This window comes from Spodoptera frugiperda, chromosome 8, assembly GCF_023101765.2.
Source record: "Spodoptera frugiperda isolate SF20-4 chromosome 8, AGI-APGP_CSIRO_Sfru_2.0, whole genome shotgun sequence".
NCBI classification, from domain to species: domain Eukaryota; kingdom Metazoa; phylum Arthropoda; class Insecta; order Lepidoptera; family Noctuidae; genus Spodoptera; species Spodoptera frugiperda.
This window is the reverse complement of record NC_064219.1, coordinates 8090356-8107052: the sequence shown is the minus strand read 5'-3', so window position 1 is coordinate 8107052 and position 16697 is coordinate 8090356. Positions and strand designations below refer to the sequence as shown.

The 16697-nt window shown below is 37.7% G+C and overlaps 3 protein-coding genes across 3 annotated transcripts in view; all 3 read left to right on the top strand.

Moving 5' to 3' along the window:
- Positions 1-1744: 1744 nt before the first annotated feature.
- LOC118275622 (carboxypeptidase B-like) lies at positions 1745-6613 on the top strand. Its single transcript, XM_050695239.1, has 6 exons — positions 1745-1913; positions 3103-3312; positions 4600-4699; positions 5094-5405; positions 5871-6141; positions 6244-6613. The coding sequence occupies exons 1-6, from the start codon at positions 1840-1842 to the stop codon at positions 6546-6548; spliced, it is 1272 nt and encodes a 423-aa protein (XP_050551196.1). The 5' UTR covers positions 1745-1839; the 3' UTR covers positions 6549-6613.
- A 495-nt stretch (positions 6614-7108) lies between these two features.
- On the top strand, positions 7109-9153 carry LOC118275889 (uncharacterized). The gene is made up of 3 exons (XM_035594012.2): positions 7109-7279; positions 7519-7602; positions 8032-9153. Exons 1-3 carry the CDS (start codon positions 7135-7137, stop codon positions 8292-8294), a joined length of 492 nt encoding a protein of 163 aa, XP_035449905.2. The 5' UTR covers positions 7109-7134; the 3' UTR covers positions 8295-9153.
- A 139-nt stretch (positions 9154-9292) lies between these two features.
- LOC118275885 (autophagy-related protein 2 homolog A) overlaps positions 9293-16697 on the top strand; it is a 44939-nt gene continuing 37534 nt past the window's right edge. The window contains 3 exon segments of the mRNA XM_050695233.1: positions 9293-9571; positions 10963-11131; positions 13229-13369. Of these exon segments, the coding sequence (XP_050551190.1) occupies positions 9407-9571; positions 10963-11131; positions 13229-13369 (475 nt within the window). The 5' untranslated portion in view covers positions 9293-9406.

The window sequence follows — 16697 nt, the reverse complement described above, 5'->3', positions numbered from 1 at the left end:
TGACATTATAGGCCTAACTACGTGGGCATGTAAAATTGTGTTTACCGATGAATATGAAGCACGCTTTACCTTATTTGGTTGAAAAACATCCGTATTTACAGTTTTCATCAAAGTAAGCCATGGGCACGATTGCCAACACGACCATGATTGAGGCGTTTGCTTTACAATACCCAAAAATTTTGGTCAACAATTTTATTCTTATTCTACAAATCATATACTGTTAAAAAACTAATCATGCTTCAGTGGATTTGTTTGTTTCTTAGGGCGAAAAGCGTACTTAAATGCTAGAAGCATAGTTTTTAGACCATTTCTTTTTTGTGAGGGGGAAATCCAATTACTTCTTCCGCCTTGGGTTACACTCTTCCTGACTAAAAACTTCCCCGTTCCTACTCCTGCTCTTCGAGCCGGAGCCCCGGCATCCCGTTAGGTCTTCCGCAGCTCCGTATCGGGCGTCAGCCTTATTGGCACTGGGCCCCATCGCGCGTAGTACGCTCAACACACACCGGTAGTTTGATACACAAAATCCAGTGCCGACGTAAGGGCCACTGATACCCCGGAAGATATTGTGGCCAGCAATACGCCAGTATTACACCAATCGTAAGCGTAAGCACCACAAAAGACCCTCAAAAAATCCATGTAAACAATATCCTCAATAAAAAATATGCATAATTATGCACAGAGCGTAGAGCACAGTTCTGAGGGTTTGCACCAGGAGAGGCAAGAGACTCCAACTTCAGACCTTAGCGCACCCCAGAATTTGTCGCCATGGGCCATCGCCCCATCACGCTCTCCCCTAACGCCGGTACTGACAAAATCACACATAAATTACGTTGGCAGACCATTCTAGAAAGCATCCACGATGTATGATTTGTTACAACATTTTATTACCTAGATTTACCTACCGTTAAGTAGCTATAAAGATTACACTGTAAACCTATATCAGGCCACAAATGATACCTACGTGTAATTTAGGCCACAAACATACTATCATGATAAATAACGATTCTGACACAAGTTTTTATAGTTGTAAATACTAGGTCTAAGTCTAAAGTATCTACAACCTTGAAATACTTACATAGGTACTTAAAAATTGTTAGTGCATCAGATGGAACAAAAAGTGTTTCAGAAACTATTCTGTATAAAAAAAATTAACGGTTGTCTTCCTAAGGCTATGGGACTATCATCCCACCACGACCTTATAAAAGATTCTTGATCAAACACTACATGGTTGGCGGAAGGCGCAAGTTTAAACGCAGGTTCGATTCTTGCTCATTACAGTTAACCGAGAACAAGGGGTTAGTATTGGTGAATTGTAGAGAACAGATGAGATTCCAATTAAGACCTAAGTGTCGACCCCAAAATTAAGTGGAAATGGCCATACCTATACTACATTCTAGGGCGTAATACGAGTTTGCTTTACGTTGAACGAAAACAAAACGATAACGCGTTCGATGCTCTGATTGGCTGGTGCGAATGAACCAACCAATCATAGCGCTGAACGCGCTCTCCTTTCGATGTCGTTAAACGTAAAACAAACTCGTACTAAACCCTCAAGTATCCAAACATTTTTCGAGAAGCAAATATACGTAAGTAAATCTATCTATATGTCTGTAAATACCTCTATACCCACCGGTTATAATGAGCAGATCTTTTAATAGTGTTGATAATAAAGATTATAATGTTATCTCCATTTCAAATCGCTGGGAGTATTCAACAATATTTATTGCTTGATCTCTCCCCAAGATAATTGTGGACGTAGTTCGAGTATATTATCAGGAGATTATCCCTAATCGAAGGCTATAAGATAATCGGCGTGTGCGCACACGGTCAGTGGGTAAAATGACTCGGTTGGTGATCTGTGTACTCCTCTGTGTGGCCTCCTTCGTGCAGGGAGGTCACGAGAAATATGAAGGGTATGTATTTCTTTTTTATTTTTTAATTAACTTTGTAGTCTACGTCTTGTCCGACCCTTAAATGTGCAATTGACTCAAGGGGTGCTATGGCACTTTTCTGGCAGAGATGTGCTATGCAGATAGCTGCACATATCTTAATAGCTAAACTGTAAAACTATGTGACCGTTTCCACTAATATTAAGCTATGTAGCGGTTAACTTGTGCTATGAAGATGCAAAGTAGCTGTGAGAGGAAGATGCGCAGCTCATGTATGCGATTTATCGATAGTAGGAAAGTCATCCATAGCATAATATCATAGCACGCATCTTTCCATTGAAAAAAACATAGCTTAGCTGAGTGCTAAGTTATGTGTACCAATGAATATGATTGGTGGAAGCCAAACGCAGCATAGCAGATGGATATAATAGTCACATTATCAAAATTGGATTCTGTAGAAAACAGAAACGAGGTTTAGATCAGGAACTATGGCATCGTATATCTTCTGATCCTGACTAAAGCCTACAAAACTTAATTAAGAAGAATAACCTAGGATAAGACAATTTCCTATTAACCTCTTCTTGTAATTTACTTACGGCATAAAGGCTTACCTATGTAGGTATGTTTGGAAGAATCAGATTGTACTCAAGTTAAAATAGCTACGTGACTCCACACACAGCTACTGAAAAGACTACATACACTTTTATGTCTCAATTTACGTTAAGTTGTTCTGGTAAAGGCTAGATAAACTAGCCGCCTTAATGGAATCTATATAGATGCAATCTTTTTGGTAATAGTCTCTACATTAATGGAACTTTGTTTCATGGAACACGTAAACGAGCAGACATATCACCTGATGGTAAGCAATCGCCGCTGCCCATGGACACTTGAAACACCAGAGGCGTTACAAGTGCGTTACCGGCCTTTTGGGGTTTAGGAATTTAAGGGTTGTTGAGGAATCGGGGATTGGGAAAATTGGGAAGGGGGAATTGGGCCTCCGGTAACCTCACTCACACAACGAAACACAACGCAAGCGTTGTTTCACGTCGGTTTTCGGTGAGGCCGTGGTATCACTCCGGTCGAGCCGGCTCATTCGTGTCGAAGCATGGCTCTCCCACACTTCTAAAAATATTCCTTCAAAGAATAAATTTCTTACGTAGTAATTCATTTTTAAACCAACGTTCAAAACTAAACAGTATGCCTTTATTTCTAGCCATCAATTGTACCGTGTATCTGGTCTTAACGAACAGATCAGAAAATTAGAAGCAACCCTAGATGTCCTAGCAGCTACACCAGCAGCCAGGTCTGAATCTGGCAAGCTTGAGGCTCTCGTCCGCCTGGCTCCTGAGGAGAAAGAACAATGGCTGCACTACTTCGAAAAGAACAACATGGTGTACACCAAGATTGCCGACAATCTCGCCGAGTAAGTAATCTATACTAATATTGTAAAGCTGAAGAGTTTGTTTGTTTGATTGTTTGTTTGTTTGTTTGAACGCGCTAATCTCAGGAACTACTAGTCCGATTTAAATAATTATTTTTGTGTTGGATAGCGCATTTATCGAGGAAGGTTATAGGCTATAAAATATCACGCTACGATTAATAGGAACCGAGCAGAGCGGGTGAAACCGCGCGGAAGTAGCTAGTTTTTTTAATAATTTCGTCGCCATTCTGACGATTTTATTATAACTTTCGTGAGACATACGAAATTAATTGTTATGTTATCGGCTTTCTCTCGTATGCCTCTTGCATGGCTTAAAACTACGAACTCGTCCGTTGCTCGTCAAACAGTTAATTAATAAATTGTAATCACATACCAATTAACCTATTCTGATGATCTGAATCCAGATTCAGCTGATTGAGTGATAGTAGGTATAGTATAAATGCCACTTAGTCAATGGACTGAAATGTATTAATTAGAGTCGTACACGACATCATTGATTTACTTTCGACTTCGGCTAGTTAGAATGCCTGTGGTATTAGGTAAGCGCGACTTTAGGTATAAGTGCATAAATACAGTTTAAACAAATTAGACTCATCATCGGTCTTCCCAGTTTTAATAATATAATTTATCTGATTAATATTGCTCACAAATAGAAATAGATTACATAATAATGTTGTCCTAACACGGTAATAAAAAGTAGATAGCTGAGTCTACATGTACCAATAAAAAAGTAAAGACCGGGGACTATAGTAACTTTTTATTGCTAAGCCCTCGTATCTTTTTATGACAAACTAAAATCTAGATTAGTTTGCCTCGCAATACTTAGCCAAACATGCCCGTTAAAGTTTCTAAGGAACGAATAATAAACTTCAGAAGCTTTCTTATCTACGTACCAAAGTAAAGCAGTTAAAATATTTGGGTGTAGACAAGGTATCAAAAGGAAACATTCATTTAGTCCACCAGATACTTACAGACATTAAGTCAAACATTATTTTCCAGACTCCAATAAATGCTTAGATACAGCGAATTAACGTTTAAATAATAGTTAAGGCTGGCTACCTCACTTATACATTACATAACACTAACCGGTGGTTACTCAGCCCAGTCCTCAGCAATTATTTTCTATACAAAACCATTACTAAGGAATAGTTTAAGTTATCATTAAATGTCTCTGTGTGCGGCACAAAAATGTATCATCATAAGTATTACATCTCCCTATTCTGGTTCATATAAACCATTATTAAAGAATTCCTGTTAATATTTCTTTAGGATCCTCCGAAAAGAAGAGGCTGGGATCAAGGCTACGAAAGAGGCTGCCAAACGCAGTGGCAAGTCCATCTCCTGGGACACTTACTACAGGCATGATGAGGTCAGTACTCAATACGTACTAAACTAAATTACTTCATTACACAATTAATTAATTTATATTAAAAACAGGTGCAAACACATAATCTAATATTGGACTTTAAATGTCAATATCTCTAAAATAAAATGTACCTATATGTATCTACAAGTAAACTAACGTAAAAGTACATAAGGAAAACATTTACCACGTCTTATTTGCATGACATTTTCAGATATTTTAATTTAGTAAATTGCATCACTACATTACCTACCATATTACCTACATACATACATAACGTACATATTGAGTTGCAAAAATAATAATACACAATTGAAACCTACAGTCAACCATTTTATTATCAAGCCCGTTGTTTATCTGTATTTGCAGTGTCAGTTACAATAACAACATATTTTTTTAGATCAACGATTACTTGGACGAATTGGCGGAAGAGCACCCTGACCTCGTGACCGTCATCAACGCAGGTCTCAGTTTCGAAGGTCGCCAGATCAAATACGCGAGGATCTCGTCCACCCGGTTTGAGAACCTTATGAAGCCCGTCATCGTCATCGACGCCATGGCTCATGCCAGAGAATGGGTCACCACTCCCGTAGCCCTCTACATCATCCACCAACTCGTGGTGGTGGCTCCAGAAAGCCAATTGACTCAATTAGTCGACTGGATCATTATTCCTGTGGTCAACCCTGATGGTTACGAATATTCCATCGATGAGGTAATTAACTAATAACAGGGTGTACTACTTCTTATGTTTAAAGAAATGTAACCACTCTCACTAATTCGTAGTGAACCTCGATCAAGAACGCGTTTTCATCGATTTGTCTCAGCATAAACGTTGTAACAACAACGTAGCAATTTCTAAAATATATTATCTTGATGTGTGGTGCGTGACTGACAATATGTATGACGGCATGTTACCCACATCAGCCTCTTCCGTGCATATAATTGGGCGCCCTATTAACTAAATTTCCCTTTTAGGCTCCATTTGTATTCATACACAGCGCCGTAGCTCAAGTTCTTATGAGAAAGAGGTTATTCCTTATTCAGAATGTTTTTTTTTATTATTAATTTGATCATTGACCTGTTTGTTACTTCTAACAGGGGTCAATGTTGCCACTGATCCTTGATTAATTTATACGGTAGGTATATTTTTTATTAATATTTCATCGACGTTCTACAGGACCGCTTGTGGCGTAAAACTCGCTCTACAGCGCATGAAGGAGCCGACGAGTGCCCAGGAGTTGATGTTAACCGCAACTTCGACCACCACTGGGGTACTGCTCCAGACAGCGCTAACCCTTGCTCACTCATCTATGAAGGTCCTTCCGCCTTCTCCGAGGCTGAGACCAGGGTCGTCAGAAGCGCTGTCGAGTCGAGCCTGCAGAGAACTTCCCTCTACATTTCACTACACAGCTACGGAAATATGTTCCTTTACGCTTGGGGCAACAACGGTAAGTGTCGCAATAATTAGCGCAAGAACAATTAAAAAGGACTTTTCATTCAGAAGTCTTCAGCAAATAATTTTTAACTACTATTTTTATCTTATGTAACAGGTTCGTTACCTTCAAATGCTTTGAACCTTCACATGGTCGGTATCAACATGGCTCATGCAATCGATGAGAAGGCTTTGGACAAGGCTGACAGGTACATCGTGGGCAACGCTGCAAACGTTCTCTACTACACAACTGGTACCTCCAGAGACTGGACCAGGGCTGTGGGAATCCCTCTCACCTACACCTTGGAGCTGCCTGGATACGAATACCTGTTCCAAGTCCCCGCTACGTATGTTGAACAGATCGTGACGGAGACCTGGGCCGGTATCGCTGTAGGAGCTCAATACGTATTGTCTTCTTGGTAATGATTTACTTAATAGCGGTTTCAATGTACATAAAAGAGTTATTTAAATAAATATTTTCTTTTTTATTTGTCAGTATTTTCTTTTTGCGTATTCCATACTTGTCACCGCGTCACATACACACTAGCTTTTTCGTGGATAGGTAAGTGGGTAACTCAGTAGTCTGAAAATGTGCCCAGTATATGGCAGTAGGTTCACCCCCTAATATATGGGACTTTTTATAACACAAATGGTATAAAGTGGATGTTCATCTTTGTCTACCCCGTCGAAAAATATTTAAACAATTAAAGTAGAAAACCATTTAATTTCTTTATTTTCCTTATTCACTTAGGTTATTCGCTTTTTTATTTAATTCTTCTGTCACGGCTGTAGACTATATGAAGTTCTAGAAAGACTATAATATGTATAATCTTATATTTGCCCACTGTATAACCATATCGGGTGCTCCATGATCCTTACCTAGAACTTAACAATACATTTATTAGGTCTTGTTTCCATAACATTCCATAAAACTTAAACTAAGTATACTATACTCTACTATGGTCCATTCTTAGCTGACTTTACTTGGTATCTAGTCGTTCCTTTCACAATGCGAGCTAAACTGTTCAATTTGACAACCCTATTTTTGACAACAGTTATTTTCCAAGAAACAAGAGAATTTCGTTTTATGAGGACTATTCAATCAGTTGGGCATCCGTACTATAAGATACTGATGTCATTGGGCACTTGTAAAGGTAATCACTTTATTTTTACGCTATTTTATTTAGTGGCAGTTTACTAGATACAATCATAACCATGGCATATACCATAGTCCATAGAGTTAAGTATGGACGTTGCCGGGGATGTAAGTGGAGCATTTGCCCCACCCTGCCTCAGACCTCAAACGTCTGGTACATACTAATAAACTATTAAATAAACTATTACTTATTAAAATAGGTATAGTCATTACATTATTTAATCTTTATTTTTTCAGAAAATGTTCTTTTTACTGATCAGAAAATTTGGGCAAAAATAGCAATGAATCGCATTCTAGACATTTACTACAGGTGTGATAATGGTAGGTTCTTTAAGTCTTTAGGTTCTTTAAGCTTTATTACTTATTGAATTAATGAGACTTCACGATTGGCTCATGGCTAGGCAACCGGGTATCGCATCGAGTCGCGGGTTCGATTCCCGCACGAAAAAACTCTTCTGTCTACGTTTATCTTCCAAGAAAGCATTTATCTAGTTATTATGCTTAAAGATATATATAGGTTTCCAATTAAGCCTTTGAATGCCGACAGCCAGTGGCGTGCACAGGTTTTCGAAACAGGGTAGGCAACATAATATCCCACTGAGAAGTGATGATCGTGACCCACATGTTGTCCTTGTATCCCATGGCATTCAACGTAATGAAGACTATCATATAAAATTATGTTGCTAAATAAAGAAAAATAATATGTTTGCTATTATTGCTAAACTAACGCATGATTTTTAATAATTTCAGAATTAGTCAAAATATCAAGAGTGGAAATCATACTTATAATTAACAATACAAGCAGTTTTGCGTTTTCGGAAGATGGTGTGGGTAGATCTGAATTTTCTGGAACGTTATATCTGCCAACGCATCTTAATTTCGTAATTTATTCTCTTACTATATACTCATGCAATCTGGGAAAACAATACGTTACGTCGCCGAAAACAGTTGGCAGAGACGATCCGCAACATACTTACATGCCTTTCCTTCGAGATAAAATAACAGTTAACTGATTAACATAATTATTAATGACAGTAATTCGTAGTAGTAATTTAACTATTTCTACAAAAAGTTAGTTATGTAATAATTTCATTATAAACAATAAACAGTTAAAGAAATTACGTTAAAATTATTTTCTCTCATTTTCCATTGTCTAGTTATTTTGGCACAGAAACGTAGGTAGCAAATTAATAAAATCATTTTAATTAAAATTAATGCAAAAATGTGAATATCCAAAACTTTATTAATTAGTTTATAATTTTTTAAGGCATGTAACCCAACATAATAGTACTGTCTCACTTGCACTAATGAAATGTGCATAAAGCTGTCCTGCTGTCGCTAAGACAATAGTTCAACGACAAATTGACAATAACAATGGTGCCAACTTAGGAGATTTCACCCAAAACCTGGGGTAAAAATATGACTCTGTTGCCCATAAAAGAAAAAAAGGATAAAATATCTGTACAAGGTGCTGGGTACAGCAAACAAAACGAAATATTTATATCATATCAGTTTAAAAAAATCCAACGTAGTAAATCTCAATCTGTTTGATTCAATTCTTATGTTTTGTTTCTGTAAGAAAATTATCAAAGGAATATTAAAAAAATATCATTTTATTACGTACTTAAAATATTTTGTTGTATTGAAACGTTGAAGTAGTTTACTGACCTAGGAAACTAACTAATTCTTTGGCGATTTCAACATGTCTTGTCTACATGGCTAACTTCGCTAATTCTAGCTATTTATTTCTTTCATAGAAAATTGAGAGTATCGGAAAACACTACCTAGTCCTTTCAAAATCAGATGCATTTTACAATTTAATTATTATCGTTAATTCCCGTGATATAAATCAAATTATTATTGTTGTAAACTATTATTATGAAATAATCCCGACGTTTATTTTTATAATTAAAACAAAAAATGAGAACTTAGTAATGTATTTTATTTGGGGACATAATATTTTCTGTAGTAAGCAACACTAGACACTGCCATATTTGACAGATATCTGAATGTAACGGAACGCTATGTTTATTTACGTTCGCGAGTCAATCGCACGCAAATCACAATAGTCATTACGCACAAAAATAAAAATTCTCAGTGTGATGCTCTTTAAAAAGTTCTGAAGATGTGGTATCTACCATGGTCTGAAAATATTAAAAAAAGAGCCTGCAGGTATCTGCTACAACGATATTTGGGCAATTTCCTCGAAGAGAAACTGACTTTGGATCAGCTGAGTGTCGACTTGTACAATGGTACTGGGACAGTCAGCGATGTTAGCCTTGACTGCGATGTGAGTATATTTTATTGTATTGCTCCATTTCCTCTAAAATTCAGCGATAAATAGGTTTGTTTTAAGTTTGCGTTACAATATAAACGTGTGTTCAAACTTGCCAATAAAATATGCGCAATACGGACTAGCACGTGTTATTCTTTAATTTCAAACAAAGGACAACATAGATCGTGATCATATTTCGTCACTGACTTCATAAACATGCCTGTTCTTGCTTATCACTGCGTTGTTTTAACACGTGGGTTTCAATTTTCGTGAAGATGTCTCTCCTTTCTTTATTCTTGATGTTCGCCTTATCTCGTTGCCTTGATAATGAGCGAATTGTCAAACACAGGTCTACACTAATTAAATGCACTTAATAACAATTCACATTAGTGATAATTGGCCAAATTATTGAAATACCTCCTACCCCCCATAGTTGATAAGTTAGAGAACAAAGAAAAAAATGTATTTTTCGTGAATGTAATGATGTAAATTGAATACTATTATAGCTCTATACTAATTGAATGCACTAAATAACAATAAAATTTACATTAGTGCCAAAGAAAAGCAATTAAAATTAAGCAAATTATACTTACCTAAAACTACCCCCATAGTAAAAAAATTGGAGAACAAAGAAAAATTTCAATTTCATAAATGCTATGTTATTTAATATCATATTAATATGTAGATAAAACTTGTTTTTGATTGCAAAAATAAACACTTCAGTGACCACATGAAAATATACTGCAAGACAGTATAACAAAAATGTAATTTAAATTAGAATAGCTGTGTCAACAAGCAGAATAATGAATGAATTAAAATCTATTTACAGAAAATGTTCCAAGTAAGAATGTTTGGTTGAAAACAATTCCTTCTAGAACATTAGGGGGTAGAATTAGACTATATAGACCTATAAAATCATGAGTTTCCTAATATAATTCTATCCAAACTACTACTGGTCTAGTCACTACTCAACAAACTGTCGTTTCAATCCCGCACATAACAAAATTCTTTGTTTTTATTCACAAATTGTTAGCCCAGGTCAGGATATAATGCATATGCAAAATTCTGTACTTATTATAAAAACAACCATAACACAGAAAAAATATTTTGTGTAGGACAACTTCTTATAAAAAAAAAGGTTACTAACTATAGAACCGTTTTTTTTAACACAGACCCTAATAGAAAAAAGAAGTTGGAGACACTTTTTCATCATTTTTTTTATAAAGAATGTCAACTACCATTTATTTCTGTAAATCCATAACAGGTACTTTTGAAACATCAAAAAAACATAAGTAGTATAGCCTGTCAGTCTGCCAGAACATAGATCTATGCAAAACAATGTATTTTCTATTGTGCCTAATATACCTGTCGGCTGTAAAGAGGTTCATGATGGCTTTATATTTTAGGTGCTCAACGAGCTGGGAGATGCACAGAATTGGCCCTTGGAGATAGTAGATGGCCATGTGAAGGAGATTATGGTCTCCATCCCATGGTCAACACTGTTTAAAGATGACTCCGTTGTCAAAATCAACGGATTGACGCTTACCGTACAGCCGAAAGTGCGAACTGAACCAGGTAACTTTATTATGATTATGTTCGGGTATTCATTAAATTTGTAATTGCCTATTTTATACAGGATTACATGGTATTGATAATTATTGACAAAAAGTGGGTGTCACGAAAAAATTATGTGATCTTTGTCTTCCCTTTTAAGTAATGAAAGTAATGATGCTAAGTGCTCTTAGCAATATAATGAGCTACTTTAAGTCTTCTGCTTACACACAACATACGTAATATAACAAACCATAAAGGATTTAAAAAAAATTATGGCCTTCTACTTCTACCCTACACATTTACTTTCACTAGAAAAAAAATATACTGGCTGGGAACCTCCACTTTTTTTGGAAATCGGTTAATCGGTTAATTAAACATACTTCATTAAAACAATAAATACATCGATTTTTACCACATATTAAATAGAACGTAATTTGTATATGAACTATTTGTCACAAAGACTCATCGGGGACTTATATGAAGGTGATGAAAAATGCGGTAAATATTGTACTTTCAATATAAAACTTTATGATTTTGTGTTTGTTTGTTACCCCAACACGTCAAAACGGCTGAAGTGATTGAGATGAAATATGGAACAGGGGTAGATTATGGTCTGGAATAAAACACAGACTACTTTTTAATTATTATGGTTATCGGCTTACTCGCGTAACTGTATGACGATGTGTTCAACTAGATTCAATCTATGCTAGAATTGCTGCAACATTCCGCATTCCATGGGTAAGCCGATAACTTTAATAATTGAGTATGTCTCACGAAAGTTATTAGGCTACTTTTTATCCACGGAAAGCTAGTATCACTACACATTTACCCACATAAACTCAGATCATTTCTAAAACAGCCTTCAGCCTTTACCAAAGGCGGTATTGTTGGCAAAATCTAATCTTGAATTAATTATAAACAGCTCAAAGTCACTAGAACAATACTTTAAATTCCATTCTTATGTAAAGGATGTTATATTTAAAATTTGCACATACCCACGCTACCTATTAATTAGAGTTTTGTAATTAATCTTGCAATTTTGTGCTTAATTTTAAATGTATGTAGGTATGTAATTGATTGTACAATACTTCCCAAAAAATATTATACTGTTTTGTTTGTTTATTTCATACATAAACAGACATTAGTATTCTTCTAGACAGATTATATAATTTGTTGACTAACTCATGTTTACATCAAATAAAAACATAAAGTGTAGGTACAATGTAGTGTAGGTACACTGTGTTATTTGTTTTAGACAATGTTAATCAACATAATATCACGCTTCTTATCCCAAAGAGGGTAATTAGATACATACAAAAAAGTACCCACTTTTTCCGAACTTAATGTAGTTATTGTTAGAAGTATATACGACGACACATAAAGCCATATATAACCAGTTTATCATGGTCTTACTACATATGATCTTTCTTTGCAATCAAATGTCACTTTATACTGGTTAGTTTTACATTAAATAGGGTGCTACACATATTTTCCTACATAGGGCACGGTACAATAGATCGATTGGTACTGTGACTGGGCGACCAGCTGCGGCGCAATGTGTCGTGGGTTCGATCAATAATTCGCTGTTTCTAAATGCACCCTACCCCATGCTTTAAATGTAAATAAACAAATGCTTTCTGTTTTCGCATTGATACTTTTATTCCTTTCTTAATTTGAGGGAGTTGAAGGCCCCCAATAGTCGATAATCCACAGCTGATACCCACCACACTACTTCATTCACCATCATTTAATACAAATAATAAGAATGTACAATAAAGATGAAGAAATATATTGACCTGGAGCTGCGGACTACTTAGCGGGTTACCAGGTCTGAGAGCAGGAGTAGGAACGGGGTGGTTTTTACTCAATAAAAGTCGTGACTCTCCTCGCCTCATCCAAAGAGAAGCAATTGGATGACTTACCCCAATTTAAAAAAAAAGATGAAGAAATAGGTACTGTAAACACTATGCATAAGTGGGTAGTTTAAAAAAGATGTTTTAAGATTGTATTCCTCTTCATAACGTTGCAAGAGAAAATGCAACATGTTCCCAAAGTACTAAGGCTTCAATTAGCTTGTTAATTTTACTATATGAAAAAACATACATTATTTTTGAACAGTGTCATCAATGCTGGAGTCGATGTGGTCCTCCATGTCCTCTTCTATGCAACTAGCCGCTGAGTGCCTGAAGGAAGAGGTTGGTCCCCAGGATTCCCAACCCGTCGAAGGCATCGAGATGTTTGCTCATGCCATAGACTCAAGTACGTCAACATTTACATAATACTTGATGTATATTATATACATTTTGTTTTTAATAACTTATTTATACAGATGTTCATTTTACTCTAAGAATGATTTAGCATTTTCGTATAGTATATTATTTTGAGAATTTCACAAAATGCTTAGCCGCATCATGAAGCAAATACAAAGAGATGTCATAACTGGATTTCCCTTTAACATTCAACATACAATACTTTACAGTTCATCAGTATTTTTCATCCAACGGTCTCATACTACAAAAACGTTGCCAATTATCCACATTTTAATGCGCCACTTTCTGAGCGGTTATTTTTTTTACGAGCAGACGTATCACCTGATTGTAAGCAATCGCCGCCAACCATGGACACTTGAAACACCAGAGGCATTACAAGTACGTTGCCGGCATTTTTTGGGTTAGGAATTTAAGGGTTGTTGGGGAATCGGGGATTGGGAAGGGGGGAATCAACACCGTAAAATCTATCTACACCTTTTTTCTTATAATATCATTGAGCTTCTCTATCTATCTAGCTTCTCTAGCTATCACTTCCCTCCGCGCGCGCGCACGGTGCAGTGGTGTTTTTATTGCTCCTAATTATTATTTTTTGTGTTCTGTTATCTACGTGATCTATTCCGGTTTGTGTTGTTTTTGTTGTGCGCCCTGTGTCTGAGTGTGGTATAAGTAAGTAGTTAGGTGAATTAATCCACGTAATTACGTTATATTCAGCACACTTTCGGTAAGTCCATTTATTTCTTTTATTGCGGGTGACAGGATATAAATTTGTGTGTGATTTTTTACAGTTTATTTCTTTATAGTCGTACTAAGCTGTGTTGTTTTCAATTGTTACCGGGAATAATCGTACTCGTAGTTTTTATAAACGATGTCGTCGCACAATGACCCGCCTGATCGCGATGGCTTTCGAAAAAGCCGATTAACTCCGCGATCGCCGCCGTGTAGCTCGAAGCGGCTTTTCAGCGAGATTGAGTCTCCGACGTACGCGACTCCCGATGATAGGTCGTCCAAGCGTGTGCAAACCTGCGTTTCACCGAATTTGTCATCCCCGGCGAGTGAGAGTAATAAGGGCTACACAGACCTTATGACTGAGGCAACCCAACTTTTGTCGAAAATTAATGAAGTCGTGCTCGATTCGCGGCTAGCAACTGGCAGCAAAACCACTATAGTTGAGCTAACCCAGCGGGTCACGGGTATAGTCGCGATCTTAGCAGTGAAATCGTCCTGCGTCGAGACAAAATTGTCTAATGCGGAACGTGAGTTAGACAGGTGTAAGTCGTCGTCTTACACGACAGCGGAAAAAAAAACGGTCGATAATAAAATGTCATATGCCGAATCGTTAAAACTGCGTTTGCCCAGCAAGATCGCGCCCGCGATGGAATCCCGCGCGCCGCTTCCGTGTGTTGTCGCCTACCCCACAACCGAGCGCTCGGCTGATTTTGCGTCGTCGTCGGCGACTAAACAGGCGCTCATGAAGGCGATCAAACCCTGCGACGACGGTTTCCAAATTGTAGGAGTGAAAAAAACCGCGAAGTCGGGTGTCGTATTGCGTGTTGCTAACGAGCAGCAAATAAAGAAACTTGAGTCCGTAGCAGCGATTCGTACCGCCGGTTTGCGTTTGGAAAAGCCAAAAGGTCGTAGGCCGCGTATCCTTGTCAAGGACGTCCCTGGTTCTATGGAGGACGCCGCGTTTTTGACCTCACTATATCGTCAAAATATTAGTGGGGAAATCGAAGTAAAGGAGCAAGATTTTATTAAATCTTGTAAAATTACCCGCCGGCGTACTTTGCAAAACGGTCGCAAGTGGGTTGGCATTGAATTAGACGCGAATATACGTAAACATCTGGCTACAACAAAGGACAAACTTTTTATAGATTGGGCTACTTGCCGTTTCATCGATGATGTTGAAATTGTAAAGTGTCATTTGTGTCAGCATTTCGGTCATGTAAGAAAGCATTGCTCTGTAAAAACACCCACCTGCGCTAATTGTGCCGAGTCGCATGAGACCGACAACTGCCCTCATATAAATAATAAAAATTTTATACCGACATGCGTGGCGTGTAAACGCTTTAAAAAACCTCACGACCACCGTTGTGGTTCGCCCGAGTGTGGCACCTACAAAGCGAAACTTGAACAACTTATCTTAAATACAACTTATTAAATAACAACATGGATAGGTTGACTATAGGACAGTTGAATCTCCACAATGATAGGGTTGCGACGTCCGAATTAGATAAACTAATAGTCGACTATCAACTTGACATAGTACTTGTTCAAGAACAGTATCAAAATGCCCACTTAAGGCACAGGGTAGTGCAGCTGAACAGTAGGTCACGAGCTGGAATTTACGTCACGAGATCACCTAATTTTACAGTAACATCTATAACTAATTTAATGACGTCACACTGTGCCGTGGCGGAGATTGCTTCGGGAAACTATAAACTTTACGTTGTGAGCTGTTACTTTCAATATTCTGACTCAGTTACTCCTCACATTCATCACCTCCGTAATGTCTTGCAGTCACTTTCCGGCTCCAAAATTATCATTGGCGCCGACGTTAATGCGTCTTCATCTTTATGGTATGGCAAGGTTAGGGCTACTGACATGGAACGGCGTTGTGCCGTTGAAGAATTCATTGCCGAAATGAATCTCTCCATACATAACACCCCTGATGCACCACCTACTTTTTGCAGCCAAATGGGCGAATCTTGTATTGACGTCACACTTTCTAGTTCGGACGTTAGCTTGGATAGGTGGCGTGTCCTACCGGATGCGTCATGTAGTGACCATCGCCTGATCGTGTACGAATTTGTTTCGGGATTACCCCAGGGTCCAACACTTTGCAGTAGTGGCTTTAGATATAAAACTAAGGGCGTGGACTGGAACTTCTTTAGCTTATTATTTGCATCTCAGGCCACAGACTTCACTCGCGGAGATCTATCGGCCGAAGAAGGTGCTGAAATCATGTCGGATACTTTTACTTACTGTGCCGACATTGCGTTTGGTCGGGGATCCTTGACCAGTACGCGGAGATGTGACTGGTGGAATAATTATCTGGTTGAACAGCGTAAATGCTTCCGTAGAGCGCGTAAACAGTTAAATAGATTAAAGAAACGTAAAGTCACAGGTTTTGCATTTGATGAAGCATTGATTGCGTTTAGAGTTGCCAGGTCACGCTATAGGGCTTCAGTTGAGAAAGCCAAGGGTAACCTGTTGCGGAGAGTAGTGCAGAGGCTGGAAAGCGAGGGTCCGTGGTCGCCTCTGTACCATGAGTTCAAAGCCAACAGATCCGTCGATCTGGCATTCGTACAGAACATAAA

What these genes read in the sequence shown, in the direction of transcription:
- LOC118275622 (XM_050695239.1), top strand. Translation starts at nt 1,840, where the DNA reads ATGACTCGGTTGGTGATCTGTGTACTCCTCTGTGTGGCCTCCTTCGTG. An exon ending in ATTGCCGACAATCTCGCCGA is followed by an intron (nt 3,313 to 4,599) that starts GTAAGTAATCTA and finishes ATATTTCTTTAG; the next exon opens with GATCCTCCGAAAAGAAGAGG. An exon ending in TTACGCTTGGGGCAACAACG is followed by an intron (nt 6,142 to 6,243) that starts GTAAGTGTCGCA and finishes CTTATGTAACAG; the next exon opens with GTTCGTTACCTTCAAATGCT.
- LOC118275889 (XM_035594012.2), top strand. Translation starts at nt 7,135, where the DNA reads ATGCGAGCTAAACTGTTCAATTTGACAACCCTATTTTTGACAACAGTT. An exon ending in GTCATTGGGCACTTGTAAAG is followed by an intron (nt 7,280 to 7,518) that starts GTAATCACTTTA and finishes TTATTTTTTCAG; the next exon opens with AAAATGTTCTTTTTACTGAT. An exon ending in TTACTACAGGTGTGATAATG is followed by an intron (nt 7,603 to 8,031) that starts GTAGGTTCTTTA and finishes TAATAATTTCAG; the next exon opens with AATTAGTCAAAATATCAAGA.